This window comes from Sturnus vulgaris, chromosome 2, assembly GCF_052056855.1.
Source record: "Sturnus vulgaris isolate bStuVul1 chromosome 2, bStuVul1.hap1, whole genome shotgun sequence".
Taxonomy (NCBI): domain Eukaryota; kingdom Metazoa; phylum Chordata; class Aves; order Passeriformes; family Sturnidae; genus Sturnus; species Sturnus vulgaris.
Window position 1 is genome coordinate 109,296,098 of NC_142244.1, and position 25,003 is coordinate 109,321,100.

Genomic DNA, 25,003 nt, shown 5'->3' on the forward strand with positions numbered 1-25,003 from the left:
CTAACAGATCACAAGGGAAATTCCACATTACATTTCTAGTGTCCCTTGTTAAACAGGCTTTACAGCTGTTTTAAGGGGAAAAAATAGTTGATAAAGATTTACATAAAAATTAAAGGTTTCTCTTGCATGTTTCTTAAGGTAAATTAAAAGCAAAAGGTAAAAAAGGGATGAGAAAGTCAATAAGTAATCGCCTTTTTATGACAAATTAAAGAATTGTCATTACCCATTAGGAGTGGAAAAAACCCCACCTTCACTAGTGAATGCAAACAGGAACTGGTACAGTTCCAAGATGTTTGGAGCAGAGGCAGCCGAAAGCCTGGAATCACACTTCTTGGCCTGATTCCTGCTACTTGCCAGCTACAAGCAGCTGGGACTGGTTGTAAGTTTAGCTAACAAATGGTCTAGATGTGGTTTAGCATGCTCTAAATCCTGCCATTATTGAAGAGGAAGAAGACAGAAGCCCTCCTGGTGAGACTGATCATGAGTTGTGCTTCTGCCCAGAGACTGTTTAGACTGGGAAAGCTGTGGTTTCATGGTTATGCAAAGATCTCCTGCTGACAAAAAGAAGCATCCTGAAAAGAATTTGTGTCAAAGAGAATGGGATTTGGAAATAAGGTGGAAAAGATGCTGACTAGAAGAAAGATCCTGGAAGTAAGAAAAGATCCTGTAGATCAGAGAATTATAGAATATCTCAAATCAGAATGGATTGGTTCCATCTCCCTGCTGCTCACAGGACTACATATAACTAAATCATATGACTAAGAGCAACATCCAGACTCTGCTTGAACTCTTACAGGCCTGGTTCTATGACCACTTCACTGGGGAGGCAGTTCCACTCACTGACCCCCCTCTCATGAAGAGCCCTTTCCTCATGTCCACTCTGAACTTCCCCTGATGCAGCTTCACATCATTTCCCCCTGTGCTGTTGCTGGTCAACAGAGAGGTGTGTGGAGACAAGTAGCAGGTGATGTCTAAGAATTTTGGGCAGTGATGTCCAACATCTGTAAAGGCAAAGGAGTAGCAGAGCTCAGCCTGATGGCTGGACCAGCAGCAACCTCTCTGCCCTGGCAGGGAAATTGAAACCTCATAAGCTCAGCTCTGGGGAAAACCAAATGAATGTGTGTGTGAAATAAAGTAGACTAAAAGCTCTGATATATTGGAAACTAGATCCACTACAAGTTATCACTTAGCCATGAGAGTACTAACATTTTTGACAATAAAAACTCTTGAACAAAAACATTAAAAACCCCAACAAAACAAACATAAACAAAGAAAAATGAGTTAGAACTGCTGCTGGTGTCTACATACAAAGCAGTGACAGGAAACAACTGTCATCTTGACAGACCTCCAGGCTCAGACAAGAAGCCATCTATTTTCCAGACTGTTATTGAAAATATAAAAAATTATAAACACACTTGAAACTGTTTGCTTCATCATTTTTCAAAATGTTCCTTGAACACACAGCATGCGGGAGAGCTCCCTAAGAAATCCAGAAGACTTGCACTTAGCTTGATTTTTCAATCTCTCCTTTTCCTTGTTCTGACCTCTAGTGGCAAATTTTGCTATTTTATTATGCTTAGGCTAAATCCTGGGGATTTTACTTAGCTTTATAGAAACAGTTCCTAGTTTTTTGAGAGTTTCTATTTAAATGAGAACATATAACATAACACTTGGAACTATCATTATACTTGTTGCCTAAAATATATCCATCATGATTTAATGACTAAATATGTAGATAATTCAGTGTTTCTGAAGTTTCTCGAATTCTACTTTAAATTATGCCATAAATCTTCCCAATGTTGACACAATAGGATATTTTCTATGATAATTATCTTACATTAGAAAAATTAACAAAACTAGAACTAAACTTCTATTTCACTGTATTTAACAGTCTTGCCTCTCCAAAAGAGAACTTTACCATAACGTAAACAGGACACTATTTAGATCACAGCTTCTAAGTAAAAGAAAGATCTGGTTTAGTACAAAGGAGAGCAATTAAACAATCCTGTGATGCTGTACCACTAAATTCTTTGGCACAGACAAACCCTGAAGAGTCCCAGAAAGGAAGTCTCAGAGCAGTTTTAAAAAAGTTAAATTGCTGGCAGAAGACCAAGAGTGTGCCAAATTAAGGGTCTAGAAAACCATCATTCTCAAGGGCAAAACTGACAGAAGGGTTCTGTATTGTGGGAATAAATTCAGCTTAATTTTATAGGGAACTTTTAATGATTTTCAAGTTAATTATTGTAGTTATGAACTTACTGACAAAGTCCCATACAGAAACTTGGTAAAATGCACATTAAAAAACCCAGACAACTCATGCAAACTGCATTACAATACTTCTGTAAACACAAGTAATGACTGGATGGTTAGGAATTTCTCACAAACTAATAATGACAAGGTTGAAGCCTGAGGTGAAGGCCCTAGTTCTTAGGACCCAAATCAAATCATTATGAGCCAGTAAATACTGTCCCCATTTACCACTGCTTCATCTCAAATTATTTCAATTCAAATGCGCTGAATCTTATCAGTTGAAATGTTAAAGAGTAATTCTGCACAAAAACTGTATTTCATAAAATGTGTAATGAAGAAAACATAACTCCTGCCAAAAGAACAAAACTCTACAATCATAGAGATCAATGGGCTTGATTTTGAATAGGTAATTTAAGGCAGCCAAACTCAGACTCACCTTTCTGACAGGACCTGTCAGGAGCTTATTTACAGAACTACCAGTCTCAAAATACTCACAGATTTTGTTCATCCCCATTTTTTCAATGATTATATTTTGAGCACTCTTTTTTTTCAGTAGGAATAGAGCTTGCCCTCAATCAGTATGCAGGTGACACCGAGTTGGGTTGGCATATTGATCTGCTGGAGGGTGGAAGGTCCTGCAGAGGAATCTGGACAGGCTTATTGATGGGCCAATTGCCTGAGGTTTAACCAGGCAAAGTGCCAAGTTCTGCACCTGGGTCACAACAAGCCCAGGAAAGTCTTAAAGCTTGGGACAGAGTGGCTGGAAATCTGCCCAGAAGAAAAGGACCTGAGGGTGCTGGTCAACAGCAGCTGAGCATGAGCCAGGTGTGCCCAGGGGGCCAGGAAGGCCAATGGCACCTGGCCTGGATCAGCAATAGTGTGGCAGCAGGAGCAGGGCAGGGATTGTCCCCCTGTGCTCAGCACTGGTGAGGCCACACCTCAAACCCTGTGTGCAGTTTTGGGCACCTCACTACAAGAGAGGCATTGAGGGGCTGGAGTGAGTCCAGAGAAGGGCAATGGAGCTGGGGAGGGTCTGGAGCACAAGTGTGATGAGGAGCAGCTGAGGGAGCTGGGGGTGCTCAGCCTGGAGAAAAGGAGGCTCGGGGGAGACCTTGGAGACCTTATCACTTATTCAACTATTTGAAGAGAATTTGTAGTGAGGTGGAGATTAGCCTCTTCTCCCACATAACAACAGATAAAAGAGGAGGAAATGGCTTCAAGTTGTGCCAGGAGAGGTTCAGATTGGACAGTGGGAAAAGTTTTGTTGCTGTACGGGTTATCAGGCACCAGAACAGTCTGCCTAGGGAAGTGGTAGAGTCACCACCCTGAAGGAATTTCAAAGACCTGTAGATGAGGGGCTTAGAGATACGGTTTTGTGGTGGACTTGTCAGTGTTAGGGTAAGTTTGACTCACATTTAAGTGTCTTTTCCAAACTAAATGATTCTATGATACCATAACATAAAAAGTTTATTTTCCAGGTACAGTGTTTCACAATTTATTTTTTTTACCTTGAACCCACTTAAGGCTGTATATTTTATGTTCTGTGGACATAGTACAAATGAAAGCAGTGAGATAGGAGTTTTGCCTGGGATCAATAATCTGATAAATCAAAACACAGCATTCTTAGTCAGGTGTTCAATAAGATAAATCAATAACACAAACCCCAGTGCTTTCATGAATATAAAGAGAAAACAATGACTAGTTTTAGATAAGGATTTTGAAATGTCTCAGAAAATTAACCTGAGGAACCTTTTATTTGTACGTTAAGCTGAACATTTGTAAGTGAAGCCTTATTACAGAGAATGTACAGAAGACAAAATACACACCTGCAAATTCAGGTAAGCCTTTTGTAGTTGCCAAGCAGTAACTACTATCCAAAAAACTGTCAACATAAATATTTTCTGTTGGACCTTTTTTAGTGTTCATTCAGGAAATTCAAGGATTCAGGTTCGAGAAGTTGATTCCTGTCCCAAGATCTTCATGAGTTTATGAACACTGTCTTAGTAAACATGGTAAAGGAGGAAAACTTTCCTTGAATTTTAGGAGAAAAGCTCTATTCATGTTACCTCTGGCATTTGAAAATGCTTCACTGGTTCAACCAGAAGTGGTGGAGTGCTGACTGAACAAGAAGGCAGAGGGTGAACAGGTTTGCAATCCATTGTCTTTGGATTTGGAAAATGTCACAGTTAAAAAAAGCAAAATTTGTCTGGTCACAGTTTGCACGATGGAAATACTAGGTCTTGCACGTACCCTCCTGAGTGATAGAGTAAGAATTAGAAAGGAAGGGTGAATTTGAAGGTACACAAGTTGTGGAGCTACTAGGAAGAGTGAAGATAAGGAAAGTGAAATGAAGTGAAATGTGACATAAAATAATAGACAAGGGGAGAAGATAGAAGAGAAAGAATTTGACAAATGATGGTGTGAAAGCAAATGTTATTCCTTCTTGCCAATATGGAACTCAGAGAATCACAGTTCATACCTCTTAAAATTTCTGACAACTGACATATGAAGCAAATGTATGACATGTATAAAAAGTCATATTCGGTCAAATTTGCTGGATCTTGATCAAAATCTTTGGAAAGAGGCCTTATTTAATTACGATTATTTTGGGAAAATTATAATATTCATGTCTTATAAGCTGAAAGTTTGCAGAGATTGAAAAAGAATGATTTCATTATTTCAACAGAAGATCAAAATATTTTCTGATAATTTCTTATCCATGATAGCACTGAAAACACCATGGAAATTGGCAGGCCACAGCCAACTAAATCTAATAAACTTTTCTTTAATAACTAGATGGAAATGAGAGTCACTTTCTTAAACTTTACAAAATCCAAGAAAAAAAAAGTTGAATTCCTCTTGAAATCTTTATTATAGTCCCCTAGAAAAGTAAATTTTACTGAAAATGTTAAGGCAGTTGCATTATTTATAATGGCATCCAAAAATCATAATATAGCTGGCAGAAAATTGAAAGACTACTAAGAAATGAAAAGGAAATAATATTTATTTTATTTAGTTAAAATAGATGGGATTATTAAATTATACCAGCCCCATGTATCTGGAGAAAAAATATCAACTGCTATTAACCAGAATTATAAACTTGCTTGAATAGATAGGTAACAGCTCTTCTTTAAGAAATACATAGCCAAAGGCAAAAAAACCCCACTGACTAAGAATTCCATATATACATTTGGGATGTTAATTGCTATTATTTATAATCCAAGTTTATCTTGATTATGATGAGAATTTGCCTGGTGGTTTTCCCAAAGGATTCTTAAGTGAAGGCTTTTCATTTGTTAATATTTGTTGTGGCTGTAGCACAATGTGGCTCAGATTCTGGTTAGGTCTTCAGCTTCTGACAAATTGGTAGGATTATAATACATTGTATTAATTATTGCATAAAAGTGTAGTAGATGAAGTTTCAAAATTCAGGAAGAAGAGTTCTGAAAACTGGAATACAAGATGCAGACTGAATGATCAAATCATATCTCAGTAAATTTCAGCTACCAGGCTTGGTAGAAATGACTTCATTTATTTCAGTTTATACATTACTTTTGATGGTAGATATGCTTACAAAGCCTGCAACTGATCACAATAAAAGCACCCCTAGAAAAAGAAAAATACTGTCTTATATAATAACTTTTTATTACTCTAAAATGTCTGTTTAGTGTCTAAGTAGAACAAAACAGTTACCATAGTTTTAAACATCTTGTTTCAGAGCTGTGTGACTCATCACTGCCATACATTTAATGTTAGAATAATGTAGCAGGGCTCATGCTTGTGTGTGCAGGGTTTCTGTCCTGGAGTATTTAAGGGAAGTCATTATTCAATAAAATACCTGTCACTTGAACAGTAGATTTGAACACACAATGTTGAATAGAAGTATAATTTTGCAATAGATTTTTAGATGTTGGACAGAATTAAGCACCCAGAGGCAAACTCAAACTGTAGCACCACATACACACAGATCTTTTCTCCCTGAAGTAATGAAAGGAAAGCACACTGCAGTACACAATATGACCTTTGGGTCTCATACTTGTCAGAAGTTATAAAAATTCAACTACAGAAATTCTCATTATAAGGATTACTAGAAACAAGCTTTATTAAAACACCCCAGCTATTTAAAAGTAAAAAATAAAATAAGTAAAAATCAAATATAACCCCTTAACCTCAGTACCAGCAAGATGTCATTTGTGATAGAAATAACCAGCTGTTGTAATCTAATAAGCCAGGGTTAAATTTAATGTTTGTTTCACTTTTTTTTTCTAACTACAGTAACCTTCTGAGAAATGCCATCACTTACTATTTTCTTTAACAGGAAGGGTTAGAAAAAGAAAGAGAAAGCTAATGGCTCTTTTTTTTTTTTTTTTTATTTTATAACTAAACCTGAGGCTGTAATATAATAGATGCCAAATACAGCTTATGTTAGATTTGTTCTTCTAATACTTTTTTAAGGCAATGTATGTACTACTTTCAAAAATGGCTGAACAAAGAAAGAAGTTTATGATTCTGAAACAGCAGTGCTTGAATGTTAATCTTCCCCTACAATCAGCACAACAGCTACTGCCAGCCATGCAGAAATACACAGGAAAAAGTAACCACTTGACAGGAAAAAAGTCCTGGAAAAAGCAGGTCATTAAGATCAGGTGGAAGCAAAATGCACACTCCAAGCACGAGCTTAACAACTTTCTCAAAAAATTGCAATACTGACAGACCTGTGGAGGAACCTGCCTCCTTTTTTGGTCAGGGGATGTGACATACACAGCTTGTGCATACGCGTAACTTTTGAACCGCGGTTTAGGAGAAGGCGAAGGTCCCTGGGGTACACTGACTGTGATCTAAGAATAAATCAGAATGTACATATGGGTAGGAGCATGGATTGTAGAAGTAAATACTGATTTTAAGAGCAACTGAAGAAAAAGAAGCAGAAAAGTCATTTTTCAAGGACAGCGTTGGTATTCAGCAGGCAAAATGGGATGGTATTAAGGAAACCTCTCATTTAATCTGACACCCTTACCAAAAGCAACAAACTGTCAGGACTCAACACCAGCAGAATAACAATTTAAAGTGAAGCTTCTTTATAATTTACAAGCAGAGGCTCAAAAAGCAAGTGATCTTTTGTCACAACTTGAATAAACAGAGCCGATATTTATCTGTTCAGTACTCTAAAAGAGAGTGAGCATCCCATACCCAACATAAAGATTAAATTCAGGCAAGTAAACTAAGCCTAAAATGCAGTAAACACTTCAGCAGAGGCTGTCTGATAGTTTCAGTTCAAAAAACTGACATTGCAATCATAAATTAATTCCAAATATTGCATGAATTTTTTGAGAGGATAACAGTAAACTGAGATTGTTTTAAAATTAAGTCACTGTAAATAAAATGCTAAAAAAATAAAAATATGTCATGACTATGGAGAAATGTCAATAGCTATTCTCTAAAAAGGTAAAGATGTTTCTATTTGCTTTTAAATGTAAGCCTCCCCAAATTTGTTTTGTCCTTGAGGCTTGTCACCATCAAAATGTGCAAAGTTGTACAGCTCAAGTGCAAAGCACTTACTTGCTAAATAGTAATTTTTAAAACAGTCTGGTGTGAGATGAAAGCCAGTATGAAAATACATGCAGAGGAGCACATTTGACTTGCCTGTTGATGAGACTTTGCCCATTATGCCCATGGGGTTTTTGCCTTCCACTGGCCACTGGCCATTTAACATCAAGCTCATGGGGTAGGCAGGGAAACAACCACTTTAGAGCAGCAAGATGAAAGCAGAAAAGTGAAACTCACTTCTTGTGAAAAATGCTGTTCATGTACTTCTATGTGCTCTTCTCTAGTGACCCTTGAGTGCCGTGGTAGCATCTCCACCTCCCTGATGGCTTCCATGGTGACTTGCTGGGGCAGGACTTGAAAGAGTGAAGTCACATACATTAAGATGGACTTTTTGTCTGGACAGGCAGTTGCAACATCTGGAAGGCAAATTAACATGTGTCATTTCAGTTCCCACATTCGACATGAGAAATAGCCCATTAGTTTCATGGAAAGTTGATAGACTAATGAGCAACCTATTGTACACATGAATACTCTAGAGATTAATTAGAACCTTATCATCAGTTCCAAAACTGCAGAACAAACTTGCATATCAATGAGAAGGAGACAAAGTTTATACAGGTAATATTATCTCATCCAATCTGAATTTTCCATCTATATTTCTTGTGTCAAAATGCAATTTGACACTGTGATCCCCATTAAGCAGGACTAGACATAGGAAAAAGTGCATTTGCTTGTGCTGCATAAGTACTGCAATTGTAAAAATGTGAGGACAATCTTATTTTCCAAGTCATGCCTTTTACGTTCTCCCCACATCATTTAGCCACTGAAAGCAGCAATGATGTAGGGGGAAAAAAATTACCATTTTTTTGTCGTGAATGGGTTGATAAAAACCAACGATTGAAGTCAAACTATGATAAAGCTGCATAACTTTTATATTCTACTCAGTCTTACATTCTTCATGAAATCTGTGGAACATCAAAAGAACATGGTATTCACAGGCATTAAAACACATAAGATAAAAACACATAAAAAACCAAAACAAAACGAACAAACAAACAAACAAAAAAAAAAACAAAAAAAACAAGAAACCAAAACCTACCAACAAAAAACCAAACAAACAAAAAACCCACAAACAAACAAACAAACAAACAAAAACCAGAAAAACCCCAAAAAACAACAACAAAAAAAACCACAACCGAAAAACAAACAAACAAACAAACCTGTAAAATCTCTATGGTCTTTAGCAGTCAGTACAAGACACTTTGTGTGAACACAAAGACAATTTCAGCTTCTGCACATAGACATGTTATATATCAGCAGGAAAAGCACTTTCTCTGACTCAACAATTCCAGTCAATAACGATTTGTAAAAATGTAACACATGTGGCAGCTCTTTGAAATAGTTACTTTGTTATTTGCCATTGACGCTTACTTCCTACACTCAGTCTAGTGAATCAAGATGCAAAAGGACAGTTGTACAAGAAATTCATCATTAATTCCATAAATGTTTTAACATGAGTGCTGGCAGAAAGCCAAGAACTATGAGTTCTTACTGTCTTAAATCAATCCTGTCTTAGCTAAGATTTGAGTTCACAGAAAAAAATAAAATAAATCAATACTTCTACAATGTAGCATCTCATTCTCTCTGCCTAGAAGGTGGAATGGACAAGAGGGAAGGCACCTTGCCTTAAAAGTTTCACATATATTTGGAAATTAAGAAGAGACATTATATCAATAATTTTGGTTTGGCTTTCTGACCCATCTCCATAACTTTGCTTGAGACTTGATGAGAGACAGTTGAAGGTTTATTTCTACTTAGTATTGGCTGGAAAAATGGCACATTCACGCTAATATTCCCACTTCTGTAACATAAGTATTTTACTGTAAGCATCTTCTTGTCTTCTCTTGAATATTCTAACACCATTTTGTTGTACTTGGTGTCCATTAGTAATTGATGATTACATGAATATCCATGCCTTCCTATAGGGAAGAATACACTGGCTGGATGATCAGTACCAGCTGTGATTTTTTCTATTGTTTGTTCATTATTTTCCTTTCCAAAATGTCCTGTTAGCCAAATAGGCAAATACCTTATTATTTATCTACAAAAATATGTCATGCAATAAATGAGTACCTAGCAAATAATATACATGCCAAAAATTGTTTACCCACTCTATCTGACAAAGAGTACATATGCAGCTGTCAAAATCCACTGTCAAATAGCAAATTATTTAATTATTTAATCACAACAAATAGCTAAACAACCATAGTTACAAAGCCTGGAATATCAATCTATCTCTCAAAAGATTTTTTTTTATGGGCTCCTGAATTATCAGAGCAGGAATGATTTCTGTTATGTTTTGCCTTCACATTTTCTTCTTTTAAACCCTACTCTGATGTACTACCTTTACCACCTGCTGAGTCGGATGACTATTTGAAATCCTAGTAGCTAGACAGTAAATAAACTGAAATTCAAGCTTTTTTTTTTTTTTTTTTTTTTTGCAAGGAAGTTCACTATTTCTTTGTAAATATGTCTACTTTCATTTGTGGGGCAAAAATATCTGTCAAACCATATACACCTCTTAAAAAACCAATATCACACTCTTGGAAAATACAGAAGACTTTTAATTAAACTAAGTCAAGATATGTAGAGTACGACATTTTTCCAATACTAATTTTGAGAAATTATCCAGGATTTTTTTTTTTCCCCCAGACCAATTTATCTTCTCAAATTGAACTCAGAGGCTATTCTTTCAGAAAATTTTCATCAGTTTTCTTGACAAAGACTATCCAGAGTAGGATTGAAAAGATAAGAAAAAAGGGGAAAAAATTAGACTACAAGTCAAAAGAGAATTGAAAATGGGAAGCATAATAAGGTTAGCAGAAATTATATTAACATGTTTACCAATAAAAAAGTCTGAAAGGCTTTGGAAAGCTCTGGAAACCATCCCAGTTCTTTAATAATATACAGCTAGACAAAAGCTTCCAAGATGAGTGTTCCTGTTATTGGTAGGAAACATTTTCAGTACTAAACTTTATGCTGACAGATTAACATTTTTCAAAAGAAAACAGTGATTTAAACTGAAATATGTCACATGAACCATATTGTCCAGACAACTCTTCTTGATACCTTTTTCAATCCATGGGAATACTTATTAAGACATGTGGCTCTTTGAGCATCTTTTATCATCAAAGGAAAAAAAAAAATTACCTTGCAAGACCCTAACTTCAAGTGCTCCCCCTGAAAACATATTCAGCCCCACCTTTTAGAGAGATTAGTCTGTCCATTCAAATTCGAAAAACACAGACAAATCGAACAAACCACTTATTTAATATACGGGCCAAAATGCCTGTCTGAGCCTGAGGAGACACCACAAGAGTCAGTTTTGACCATGAATTTTAATGCAAAATAAGATTCCGTTCATCTAGAAGAGCAGTTACCTGGTACTAAATACCAAAAGAGTAGAAAGAACCCGAGTTCACCCCAGAACATTAAATAATGAAAGATAACCCAAATCCACTGTTGTTTAAGTGCAGTTGCCTTTACAGGGTTATTACAGATTTAATTTGGGAAACAATTTGCCCGATGAAAGTTCACTGCAGCTTGATTTTTATTAGCAAATGTTACTTTTTTTCTAATGAACATAACTACAAGTCTGCCTGTTTGTTAAGGATGACCACAATAAACCTGAAGTGTTCTCAAACTAATTATTTTCTAAATCTATCAAACTCTTCAAAAAGAGATCCAGTAGCAAACTTTTATAAACTTTGTAGTTCACAAGTGGTTTGGTTCTTGCATCCATATGTTTACTCAATGATCAAATCCCTGCTAACATTAGGGGATGAGTGGAAATGAGGATGATATAAAACACATAAATGAGTTCCATACGAAAAAAAAATACAGGTGTAGCAACACAAACAAAATCCAGCATTTTTCTACACAGTGTTACATTATATACACAAAGCCATGCACAGAGCACAAGTTATAAGTGTTTATGGAAATGTTTCTTAAAAGTTTAAAATACATGGCTACTAACAGAGCTGCTCCTTTCAAATAATATTTTGCTTTCTCCAAGCTCTGACCAACTAACAGTTCTGGCACTATTTGTGTCAAGTAGTTTTACTATTTGTGTTTATTCTTTGTATCAAACCAGTAGCAAAATAACTTTGAAAGAGAAGAGCTTACATGTCTGCTGCACTGTCAGAAAGATTATATTTCTGTATAGAAATTGCTTATCTGGTTTCTTTAGATTGAGAGACAAATTCTGAAACATATTTTGCCTTACATAGTGTTGAGAAGCAAGATAAGACTTGAGCCCTAAAAGAAGAAATCCTTTGTCCTCAACAGAAGCAGCTAGGATTTTCACAGAATCATAAAATAGAAAACAGAAAATTAATTTCTAAATTCTACACATCATCTAATACTGTTTGCTTCTATTACAACAGTAATATTTTAATATTACCTGCTGCTACCCCAAATCAGCTTTTAAAAGCTGTGCCAAATAAAAAAACATTGCCTTCCCTTCCACAAAAAATTTGAGATTCTCAAAGCTGATTTGAATTTTCAGAGATTATGTTTTTTATTTTCCCAATAAATAAAGGCTGTTGCTGTTTATTCTATCAGAGTGGAGTTTAGGGTTTTTAAAAATATTTTTAATGATAGGAATATAACATTTTTATAGGTTCTATTGTTATTTCCAAATGCATCTCTTTAGAAAGCAGAAGCTCTCAGTTCCCTGAGATAAGATAGAAAGCTAACAGATGCATAAATGATGACTTTCTACTGTGTATTTACAGACATCAAGCTATGACAGAATCATGAGGCCTGTCTGAGATTTGCTCCTACTGGTGACTTAACCCCTTGACTATGAAAACATGAGCCATATATAGCTCATTCTTATCCAAACACCAAGAAACAAGAAAGATTATCAAGCAAAGATTATAAAGTGTTTTGCTTAAAAGTATACATACTTCTCCCTCAGTCTCCACTTGGTCTCAAAATGTCATTTTCCTACAATCCATGTTTATACTTATGGTATGATAATAGCAGGAAAAATAGAAGTTGCTATGGTTTACTCTACTGACACTCACTGCTGCCACTAAGACCTTGAAGAAATAAACTCTACAGTCTCTGAAAGGTCAGTCAGTAACTGCAGTGTGTACTCACAATTATTGACCATTTTTGCTTCTTTTTTAAACTTGTAATTATTTTCTGCTGTGGTTTTTTTTTTACTCCACCAGTAGATTGCATGTTAAATTCAAAATGAAAGCAATCTTTGCAAGTAATCTCAAGGAATAGCCTTGGACTTGCAGATAGACAAAAATCAATGTATGAAATATGGCAGAACTCTAAATAGTGAAATGTGGAAATTAAAACTGATGATTTTAAAACTTTATTTTAAAAACAAAGTTAAAGCGAAGGTCACCATTCTTCAAAGGCTATTCAGTGGCCTACATGAATAAGCACAGTGATCACAGTCTGTTGCTTTGCTGAATAAAATTCACATTTTACAAAATTAACTGCTAGTAAAAGGCACAAATTACATACAGACAATTAAGTGAGAGCAGAAGCCTGGAAGACTTAGATAGTGGCACTGGCTTTTTCTTCTTTTCTATAGAATTGAATAGCCATAAACCTAAACCACTATGAAACCCCCAGAGGAAAATGCTGTTCGTTTTTAAACAGACATTTTCATAAAAAAGGAGATGTTTTAAACCTGATGGTTAAGACCTACAGAGTATATTAAAAATGCTGACCTTTGTAGGCTGTATTAAACAAGGTCTCAACAGAAGCATGAAGAAAATATCTACAGAAGATTAACACATTTGTGTTTGCCTTTTAGAATTACAGAGACAGGTCAGGATTTGTGGAATTAAAGTGCTGCAGAATTCAAGTGTATCTGGTATTAAAATATTTGGTGGCAGAGCACACCTTTAATCTGTCTGAATGTCTGTTCTGATTTGCTGCATGAGTGTGAAGGAGCTTGGACTAATATGCCAGTACTATACTGGTTAAGTGAACTTGATGCTCTCTCTGTTTTTTAAATCTGAAAAATCAGACTTAATACCTCTGATGAACAGAGAAAGGTGCTGCTTATTCTTTTTCAGGTTCCTTACAAGATTAGACATTGATTTAGTAACACCACAACCTTTGCACCTTAAGCTATATCTAAGTGTCTTAGCAATAAAGTAAAAAGAAGTGAAGTCAAAATAGCAAAGGAATAAAACACCAGTTTTAAGAATTTGGGGTATGATATATTTTTATCATATCATGTTTTATACTATTTTTTTTGTCATTGGGTAGGATTGAGCATGGTTCTCATCAATTTGCTGAAATAACAAATAGTAGTCAGCAGCTAATATACTCGCAAAGCTGATATACACTACTGAAAGCTGCAGTATGATTTTTCAAAACCTGGAAATGCAGTAAGGGGTGGGTGGGAAGTACCAGAGGAAAGAAAACTAAAATACACCCTGTCACCCAGTTCCTACCGAAGAGCCCTGAAAATGAAGACAGACCAAGGGAGTTATGCTGTAACTCCTGAATTCTGAATCAGGAATAGTGTTCAAAAATTGCAATATTGAAGTCACTGAACCCATAATTTTGCTAAGAGTATTAGAGATACTTTCAAACAGGCTAATATTTGAGAGAGTAAATGGGACAATTTTTAAAAATATTGTACATTTTCCACTTAGCTTTTATAAATATTTAGTCTAGAGAAACTGCACAGGTAACTATATTAAAAACAAAAAAGAAAATTAGAGACTGATAATCCAGTAACTAAAGATTTTATAACCTCATATGGAGATAAATTCATTACTTTTATTTCATTGTAAAATCTTTCATAAAGGTAAAACGATACAAGGTAAAAGGAAAAGGGCAATTGAAATCTAAACAGCCAATTCTGAACAGACAATTGAAAGAGCCGTGTTCGTACTGGATGGGTGATTCCATACTTACCATGAGAAAGTAATGTTTCAAGTGCAATCAAAAAAAAACATTGGGAAACACGGCATTCTTTTGAAATAGTACTGGGAAGAACAGGGATTCTGCTGCTAGAGTGTGTGCACCTTCCTTTTATTCCCATCTGCAATCTGCTATTTCTGACAGGGAGGAGAGCTAAAATCACCTGAGGTTAATTCCATCCCAAACCAACAAAACAGAATGCTGAATGATACTACAGGTAACTTCTACTTTCCCCTCTAGAATGTTATGGGCAGCTGATTTTATATGAAACTTGAGAAAAGCAAAATGAAAAAGAGTGTCCAAGATGGACTAATTTGGCTGTAAATTGAGGCTAAGTTGTTCTTGGCTTTATTTTGATTTATTAAAAAAAAAAAAAAAAAAAAAAGTAGCAGAAGTTTTAAGGAACAAAACTAAAGTTCTATGCAGTAAAATTCCTAAATTATAGGTCAATATCAGATGTAAAATTAATTCTACATATTTTTAAAAGAATACAAAATTTAGTGTGTGCAATAGCACCTTCAACAATGATTCCTGTTTTCCACTAATTTAGGCCAGAGTACTGTTTGCAGCTACAATATGCTACTGTTTATATTCAAAAGACTGTACTTTCACAGGGTATTCAAGTTTGATTAATTTCAGCTAAAAAAAAAAAAAAAAAAAAAATCAGAGAAATTTTCAATATCATTATGACAGACTGGGAAAATTCATAGCTATTAAGGTTCAGTTACATATAGGATATTTAACAAAAAAATCCCCCTCACTGACAGAAATTCACGTTTAGAAATTGACTTGATGTATCAGTTTTAAATTCAAAGAAGAGTTTTCTTGATGATTCTTATGGCTACACATCTTGAATTTTCTCACTGCATGTGTGAAGTGGCTACATCTACATGAAGACCAGTTACCTGGATAATATAGGCTTCTATGCATGTTTATGACATATAAACAGCATGAAAAATGAAAAATTAGGTCTTTAAGAATTTTAACTAGAGCAGATGCAAAAAAGCTATTTCCATTTTAAAAGCACATCTTGAAAAAAAATAGACATCTTGGAAAAGTTGAAACTCTAATTTGAATAATTTATATATACCATGATCATTCCTGCATTGAAATGCTAGAGAAACAGCTTAGAAGAAACCTTATAAATATTGTAGGGTACAGATTTTTTAACGTTTGAGGGATTATTTCACCAAGAATGCAACAAATAGATTAATGTGCTGATCTTTTGCCTTATGCTGATCGTGAGGAAAAGCAGTCTAAAATGTGTCATGCCAATACTTTTCAAAAATGCAAGCTTTGACTGCAGGATTACTATGCACTTTCCATTTTCCAGGAAGTTACTTAAAATCTACCTGTAATGTAATTTAAGAAAAAAACCTAAACCTTAAATCTGATTATCTGAGGAAGAGACCTGCTCATGCTTGACAGGCTGAACTTCGTAAGCCCATACTCTGAGGCTGGAAACATCTGCTCATATTTTGTATAAATATAAGCTCCCATTTACATTCCAACAATTTTATACCTGGCTAGTGTTGGAGAAGCAGAGAAATAGGTTAAGGGCAGAGCAGGATGTCTGGTAATTCATAATGTAAAGACCTAGAAATCAATATTCTAATGACTCCTATTTTAACATGCAGCAGAAAGAAGGTGCCTTGTTCTTTCTAGCCAATGCAGACCTCAGCCTGAGTAAACACAAGTGTGTGTGACACTGATGGGTGTGGAGCAGCATGTGAGAGCCCAAAGAGAAGTTAAAATGCTACAGCTTGGTGGAATCAGACTGGATTTGATGACTTCATATCTATAATATTTACTTCAAAAGTCCCCTGCTAGATGAAATAGCGGAAATATGCAACAACAGCAGCCAGGTGTGACTGGGGTGCTAAACGGTATATTATGTGAGTATCAAACCATATTAAAATAAATATAGTAAATTTCAAACGTGAAACACAATACATTAAACTTATTTAACATATAAATAGAAAACCATAAGTATTAAAACATTACAACAATTACAATTTAGTGTTCAGCATAATAGCAGCACTATAATGTTTTACTGTGTGCTCTGAAAAAGGAAATCCTTCTTAATACTGAATCAGAAAGGCAAATTGTGAAAGAAGGGCCTACATGGGGCACCTGAAATCAATATTACAGTAACACCTTGTTTATTAGACATATTTCTGGCTTCACTATAAAAAGGTTCTCTCACATTTTTCACAGTTCAGAATTGCTAATTTTATTCATGGTCTTCACTCACAGAAACAAATGGATAGCAAAATTTCAGCATTCAGACAGTTAATTCCAGGATTACTCTATGATGCAATATAGGAGCAATTTAGGAGCACAACATTTTCATGGATGGCTTTATTAAATAACTAAAAAAAAAAAATGCTTTTAATGTTTTAAATACAGTAATCTCTAGTCCACTGTAATACACTTAGAACTTAAATAAGCATTGCAGTAGTTCGTGAACGAGTGCTATGGCAGAGACTTATTGAGCATGCCTGGACCCAAAGATAAAAGGTTAAGAAGTGGTAATTTAATCTTCTCAAGAGTTTCTAGAATTGATACAAATTTTGTGACGTTCTGAATGTAACCACCCTTCAGATTACATAGGAATCCCAGTATAAACAGAGCACACTCATTTTAATGCTCTAGTAGTGCATGTCCAGCTATTGTTCAGCAAATGCAGACAAAGCATTCAAAATCAGAACCAAAGCCTTTCACATGCACAGCACCTGCTGAAAGTACTTCATACATCTAAGCATTCAAGGAACAGAGAGATCATAGCCTTGAAATGCAACGTTTGTTATTTTTTTAGCCAAATATAAATTCTGAAAGATAAACCAAATTCATCTTCAAGAAACATAATATTGATTTTATTCCAAAAGATTTGATTTGGAATTCTGTTTTTGGATCTGACATGTCCAAGAATGATAAACTACAAGAGGAACAGAAAAAAAGTTGTTAGTCTTAAGTAGACAGCGTCAAGAAGAACAAAACCCTATTGAGAGCTTAGCCAAAGAAAGGCTTAGAGCAGCTACCTGAGTGCTCCTTATAAATATATCATGGGGTGAAAGCAATCAGAGCAAAACCATCAAGCTCAAGGACGGTGTTAGCACAAGGACAAAAGACAACACAACAAATCTGAAGAAATATAGCTTAAAAATGCAGAAAAGTTTCTCGCCTTCAGAAAGCGAGGTTCTGAGCAAAGCAAAGGAATAGAAGCAAAGCATCCAACTGACTACAACAGAACTTGAGGAATTCAATAAAACCTTTACTATGAGCTGTTTACCTGAAATTGCAAGTAACAGGACATCAAAGAAAAATCAGGTCTTAAATGCTTTGTTCCTCCTCTCCTTTTTATGTTATAGTTCATATTAACTATTTCTTAGTTATACTGCTTTAATACAGGTTATATTTTCATGCTTTTCTATCAACTCCACTCCCTTGCCTTTTATTAGTCAATTATGGAGAATTCTATTCATGCAATAACTTGTCCAAAATAATGATAAAAAGAATGTGTGATGTCTAACTATTCTTAGAAATGCTGCTAAAGCATTAGACTAAAGATGCAAAAGAGCTTTTGCATACATAGCATATATATACATATTTAACAAATAATAGTACATCAACAGAGCATGTGAAAGCTGGAGATTAATCAGTGCAGTCAGTATAATGTAAATAGGAGTTAAGAATGCATTAGAACAACCACCAGTTGTATTACATATTTATTATGCATTATGTTAACGAAGAAAATTCAAGCAGCCCTAAAATGTGTTTAGATAGGACTATGAAGCAACACAAAAAATAACCAGGTTAAATCTAAATATTAGTTGTGAATATTTTAAAAGCAGAAGGATTTGTAAATGTAGAGCAGGGGCTAAACATTAAAAAAAAAAGGTAAAAGTTTCAGAAAATATACTCCTGGAAAGAGATGTTAGAACTTCTAATTTCATCATTAGTATATTATCCCTTGATATTTAACTTACAAATGCTAATTATATTTTTCTTGAATTAATTTTTCATTATTAATTAATTTAATTTTCTTGAATCTCTTCTTAAAATGAAAAAAAAAATTACATAATCTTCAGATTCACCAACTGAATATACATTTTTCCATTAATTAATTACTAATTACTAAAGAGGTTATGTCATGTCAGGCCTTAGTCTATGTTTTCCAAAACAAAATATATTTTTAAATTTAAAACAATTTAAATACCAATTTTTATTAGCATTTGGTGAGGGGAAGAAAGAATATTAAAAAAGGGATCATTAGAAGATGTGCTTGAAAAGTTCCACATGTTTGGTTTTAGAATTGACTTTTCCAGGCTGAGCAATTAAACAAACAAGGAATGGTACAGGGCTCAAAGAGAGCCACGATGAGAATAAGAAACATTCATGACTACAATTATGGGAGCAGAGTCTAGGATTGTAAACTAGAGCAGGTGAGGCCAACACTTTCTTCAAGTCTTTCTTTAATTACCCAGTGCTAGAGAAACTGACTTTAGCCCAAACATAAAGAGTGGATTTAATGGCTATTAACTAAGAAAATATACATAATCTAAAAATTATGCAGAAGAGGTCACCTTCATAAAGAACTCAGAATGTTCTGAAGACCTGAGATTAGGCTTTAAAATGGGGTGTAGAATATATAATAATCACCTAAATACATGAAAAACATGTCCAGACCCACTGGGAAATTTTCATTTCACATTTAAACAGAGTACAGTCTTGTAGTAAAAGCTACAAACAGATTATAACACAAAGGTTACCAATATCTCCTCTCACTGACTTGTTTCCCTAGATTAACATAAAAAGCCTACAAAACACAAAACCATAGAACTGAAAAATCTTCCAAAACTAAAGGAAAAAGTAAGCAGCTCTCCAAACTTCAAACTAACAATATACAATACTTTTCAAATTACAAATAATCTAGTAAATATCCCAAAATAAGTATAAAATGGACTTTATTCTGCTTAGCTACTTTTTACTTCGAGTCTTTATTTGACAGGGTAACTCCTGAAAAATCTTTGGGCCTGGTTGTGGAAGCATTTTCATCAAGCAGGTTGTGCAATCTGACCCAGCACTCCAATAACTTAGCCCATCTCACCAAAAAGATAGTGATTACATCAAAAGTGAGCCTGCAGAATTCAGATAGTACGAGTGAGTGACACCATCAGTTCTGGAGTACACAGATAAGGAGTGAATTATATTTTAAATCTTTGAAGAATAATATGAAATCTTTATGCCACCTTACCAGCAAAGCTATACAGCAGATATACTGACAACAGCAAAACCACATTCTTCTACAAACACAAGTCAAGGGACACCACAGCTAAACCTCCCAAAACTTTCTGTAATTAGATTCTTCCTTCCAACTAGACTGGCATTGCAAGCAGTACATAGTGAGCAGTTCCAAGTGTCCAGAACTTAAGGCTCACCTACCTGATCATTTTCAATTCAAAGGGATGCAACTCTTAGCATGCATAGGTCCTTACTCCCTGTGTAATTTTTTTACTACTTTCATCCAAACTTTGGGGCTACAAGGATACCATTTAACCATGCAACTTGCAATAAAGGTATTAAGTATAAAAGTAACACAAAAATGAAATACCCTGCACCAGGATAAACACAGGGGGATAAAACAAGCAGAATCAAAATAAAAAAACTTACAAAAACATGTTTTCTATAGTGTCACTGTACTCCTGGTATGGAATAAATTGCAAAAATGGATAGTGCAATATTACTGAAACATGTTCAAAGACCTTACAGGTCAGGCTCTTTTTGTCATGTTTGTGTTCTATCATTTAATCTTAAAATAAACCCAAATGTTACAGCTTTCTGATGATCCTGCTAGAGAAAACATGGAAGAGCAATCATGTAAGTATCTCTGGTTAATCTCTTAAAGTTCTTTTACATATGTATTCTTATTGCCTTGCTTTTTTAAAGTGTTAGTATGCCATAATGATATTGCCTCATAAAAATGTCCGAGCCTTAGCTAGTTACCCAACAGAGAGTTAATGATTTGAGACATAGTTTGATTTTTCTGAAGTATTAATTGTTTCTGTTCTTGAAGTCGCACTGGTCATTGCAACAGATATTACTGAAAAGAAAGTCAGGAACAGATTATTAGAAATTTATTAGTTTAATGAAAATTGGAAATCCATAAAAGCTTGCAAATTTTGTTTCTTATATGTGGCCAGAGTAGTCAAACAATAAAACATTCGTAATAGAGATCCCAAGTCTTTCAGAAAACAGCAGATAACTCTAGGATATGCAAGAGGTGTCTCACCTCTAGGTAATCTCTTTTAAAAAAACTCAAGCAGTTAGAATGGAAAATCACTATAATCTGAACATCTCATGTCATGTTGGGTAGCCAATATGCAATATGTCAGTAGTATCAATTCAATTCTTCGCAGAATAAATAAAAAAATAAGTTCTAAAGTTCCAGTCCATCACTCATAGAGGGAATCTCGACAGAGAAACATTCATATAAAGAAACTCTGATTCACACCAATGTCAAAATCTCCCCAAGTTACAAATAGAAATTATGTTGCCTACCTAATTTAAAGATGAACTGGCAATCTCGGATTTCAGAACAGTTCATAAAGTTAAATTTATTAACACACCTAATGATCGTGTTCTTTTTCTGCTGTTGAAAATACAGTGAAGCATCACTGTATCAGTGTATCACATTGACTCATCTATTTCCCTTCCCAGGGTTTTCTCCAGCCCCTGTTTTGCATAGGACACAACCTCCCTTCCCCACCTTCTGGGTCTGTGTTTCCTTCAGCACCCCAGGCATGCAAGCAGTCCCAGTCACTGGCTCACAGTGAGGTAACAGCTTTGCCACTGTGCATGGACCTCCAAGTCCACCTTTCCTATTTCATGTGCATTTGTGTCCTGGTGTTTACAGAAGGAAGATGAGAGATACCTCATCACAGAAGTGTTTTTAAAAACTTCATTGTCCTATGCTCCTGCCCTTCTCTTCAGCTTATCACACCCTTTCCCTGACACAATTAGGTTATAGCCCTCATCACAAGATTAGGTGCTTGTTGCCAAAGATGTTCTTTATCTACTTTGACAGTCCTGTTAAGCAGGCATTGTTCCTCAAACAGATCTCCACAGTGAAAAAAAGCCAAAATCCCCAGTTATGACACGAGATTCACAGTCAAATGTTGATCTGAAAATTTGCTGGGCCCTCCTTGAGCTTTTCCTCTTTAGCAGCAGGAGAGGGGACAGTACTCTGTAAGGCACCATGCTCTTCATCCTCACCAGAACTCTGCAGCCACTCTTTAAATGCCCAGCACCTTAACCATTGATTAGTGCCCAAATGAATGAACAAGAGGGAGTTGCCAGAGGATCAGACACATGTTGGGAGACTCTCTGCAGCCTCTTGGATCCAAGTGGCTGACAAGCAACAAACCTCTCAAGATATGGTCAAGTTTGCCAAGGAATGCCTCCATCTCCTGCGAGAGACACTCTCCAGGAAATATCACCCTCCTTTTCTTCACCCTGGCTGAGGTGTACCTGCCTCTGATGCCTCCTGTGACAGAGTTATCTTCCTCACCTGTTCCACAGGCTCTTCTTTCAGGGCCTAACTTTTCCAGAGAGCCTCTGGGAGCTGGTGTGGGTTAGCTTGTGCCAACCTCTGCTGCAGACCTGTGCTTCTGTGTGTTCCAAAAGAGCAGCCAGAGGTTGATTGCTATCAGCTTCCCCTAAACATCTTATCTAGAACTGCCACTCAGGGAGCATCAAGCACCAGCTCAACTGCTTAGAAAGGATTGATATGACCAGGGGGCAAGAGCACAATAAACAGAGGCAGCCAAAAGAATCACAGCAGTACCCAAACGACTTCAGAAGATTTTAAGAGTAATAAAATGTAATTATGGAATGGTAATTTCCCTCTTACATGAGCAATCAGGGTTTATACTGATGAACATTATGAAACATTTTCTGAACAGATAATGCGTACCTGAGAGCACATTGATAATGCTCCTTACAAACATTAAAATTCATTCATACCTGGGATGACATCTGGTTTAATTTCAAATAATGTTTTAAGAAAATGAAGCATTGCATAAAACCACAGTAGTCTCCAAGAAACAGTTTAATCTATAGGCCTTTAACAGAAAAAATTAGCCATCCGGTTTTCTGGTAAGGTTTCAGAGGTACCCATACCTATATGTGTGACAGGTATATGTTTCCTTAAACCCAAGCAATAGGCCTAGTCAAAGATGGGTTCACCAGTAAGTTATTAAATAAAGTTCTTTTATCCACAGTATATAACTGTCAGACCACGTTAATATAACATTTCAGTTTGGCCACACAATCTGTGAATCTATAAAATAACTGTAGTGATATAAAACACAAACATTTTATCATATGGCCAACATGCATAAAGCATTAAAATTAATGAAAATACCAAAACATTTCTATTATTATTCTATTTACTATATAGTGATATAGTGGCTAACAGCACTGATTGTATGCTAAATATATTTTAGCAAATACTTGTTAAGAGGAAAAATAAAGACTGATAAAGCACACTGATGTGGACAGTTTGTCCCTATGATCCAAGGAATTAAGAGTAAACAAGTCATGAGTTGACTTCAAAGTAGATATTAGTAAGCACCACTTGCAACAAGAAAAGTCAAGGAAATAGTCTCTTAATCTATCGCTTTCGTTCTGAGTAAGAAACATTCTGTACACCTTTTTGCGGGAAGTAAACTGACAGGCTGAGAATGTTTAAACTTAGCATGCAGTTTCACAACAGTTTTATCTTTAAACCTTAGCTTATGGAAGGAAGCCAGAACAGTTTTTGCAATTCCTACCTTTCAAATGTTGCACTATCCTAACTCTGCTTTGAGAACACAATAGCACATTTATCTCAGTTCATAAAGAGGAGAGTCTAGAGTTAAGCCATAATAAAACCAAGGAAAATAAAACCCAAACCAAAACCAGAATAAATATTTATCAACCAGTTAAGCTCTCTGAACCATTTCACCATGGAATAATAGAGAGGAGTAATGACAGAGGAAGGAAAGAGATTATTTCTGAACTGACTGGACTAAATGCTGTGAAACCTCCCCTATGGCTGCACCACCACTGTCCAGTTTCTGACTGAAATAATGATAACATCAAGTCAGATTACAACTAGAAAAGTATACTTGTGATTCCATTTGTCTATTGCCAATTTGCCAAATTAGAAACAGGTATCATTAACCTACTGATCAAAGCAAACATATTTCTCTTCAAAAAAGGGTATTTTCTCTAAAATAAGCATTTAATAAAAGTTACTAGTATGCAAATAAAGTTTTATTTGTTCATATTGTCTCCAAACATAGCATAGAAATGCTGTAACATACTGAAATTGCCAGAGAGGATCATAATCTCATTTATTGGGTATCAGAAAAAGATTTTATTTCTTCCTTCAGCACGTCATCATTATTTTTCCCAATTTCATTGTGCACTATTTCTATTGTAATTCTGTGTGAGTGACTATATATGCAATTCTTTCTGTTGCACATTCAATTATTTAAACATAACGACTTGTTAAATTACAGGAAACACTTTTGATGGCAGATGCTGATATTTTAAAATGGTACCTGATGGACCTGTTTCATAATTATTTATAATGAGCACGAATGTGGAAGAACTGTTCTAAAGGGATTTCAGCACTTCAGCTTTCCTATGAAAAGTGGTTATGTTCAATAAAACACCATACTAAGTCCTTGTTTCTTCTAATCCAGCTTGTGATAAGGGGTATATACCACTATGGATTTATGCACTAAAGCTTATTTCCTGAGTAAACAGCCAACAAAATCAGCACTGCTCTGAGCTTATACCCTCCTACAGATTCATGAAGAATTCTAGAAGAATAATTCAGACTGTTGAAGTAATGCTCTATTTTAATTTTACAATACAGAAAATTAAAGAAAGGTAACTAAACCAGAAGAGCAAAGAGCCTTTTGTAGAAGAGGAAACTCTGCAGTACATTAACTGCTCTGTTGGAGCAAGTAGCTTAATTTTTCCTCATTTCCTTGTAATAAACAAGCAAGTCTCTTGATAAATAAATAAAGCCAATATAGTCCTAAAGAGGTTGGTTTGGTGGCAGCTTTTCCAGAGAGAAGTTACATATTGCATTTATAAACAGCCCTCAGACGTGGAAACCCATTGGCTTTCAAAGCCACTATGCAACACAAGGAACAGGTTTGCAAAAAAGCAAACTCCTGCTTGA

At 35.4% G+C, this 25,003-nt stretch overlaps 1 protein-coding gene across 14 annotated transcripts in view; it reads right to left on the bottom strand.

Moving 5' to 3' along the window:
• The window catches only part of DMD (dystrophin), a 1,142,416-nt gene that overhangs the window by 716,427 nt on the left and 400,986 nt on the right, over positions 1 to 25,003 (bottom strand). For 13 of the 14 annotated variants that reach the window (XM_088160350.1, XM_088160356.1, XM_088160354.1 and 10 more), the window contains exon 8: positions 8,035 to 8,213. In XM_088160350.1, coding sequence (XP_088016476.1) covers positions 8,035 to 8,213 — 179 coding nt within the window. Of the gene's footprint in view, positions 1 to 6,965; positions 7,089 to 8,034; positions 8,214 to 25,003 lie in introns of all 14 variants that reach the window. The other variant, XM_088160366.1, reaches the window with a different exon arrangement.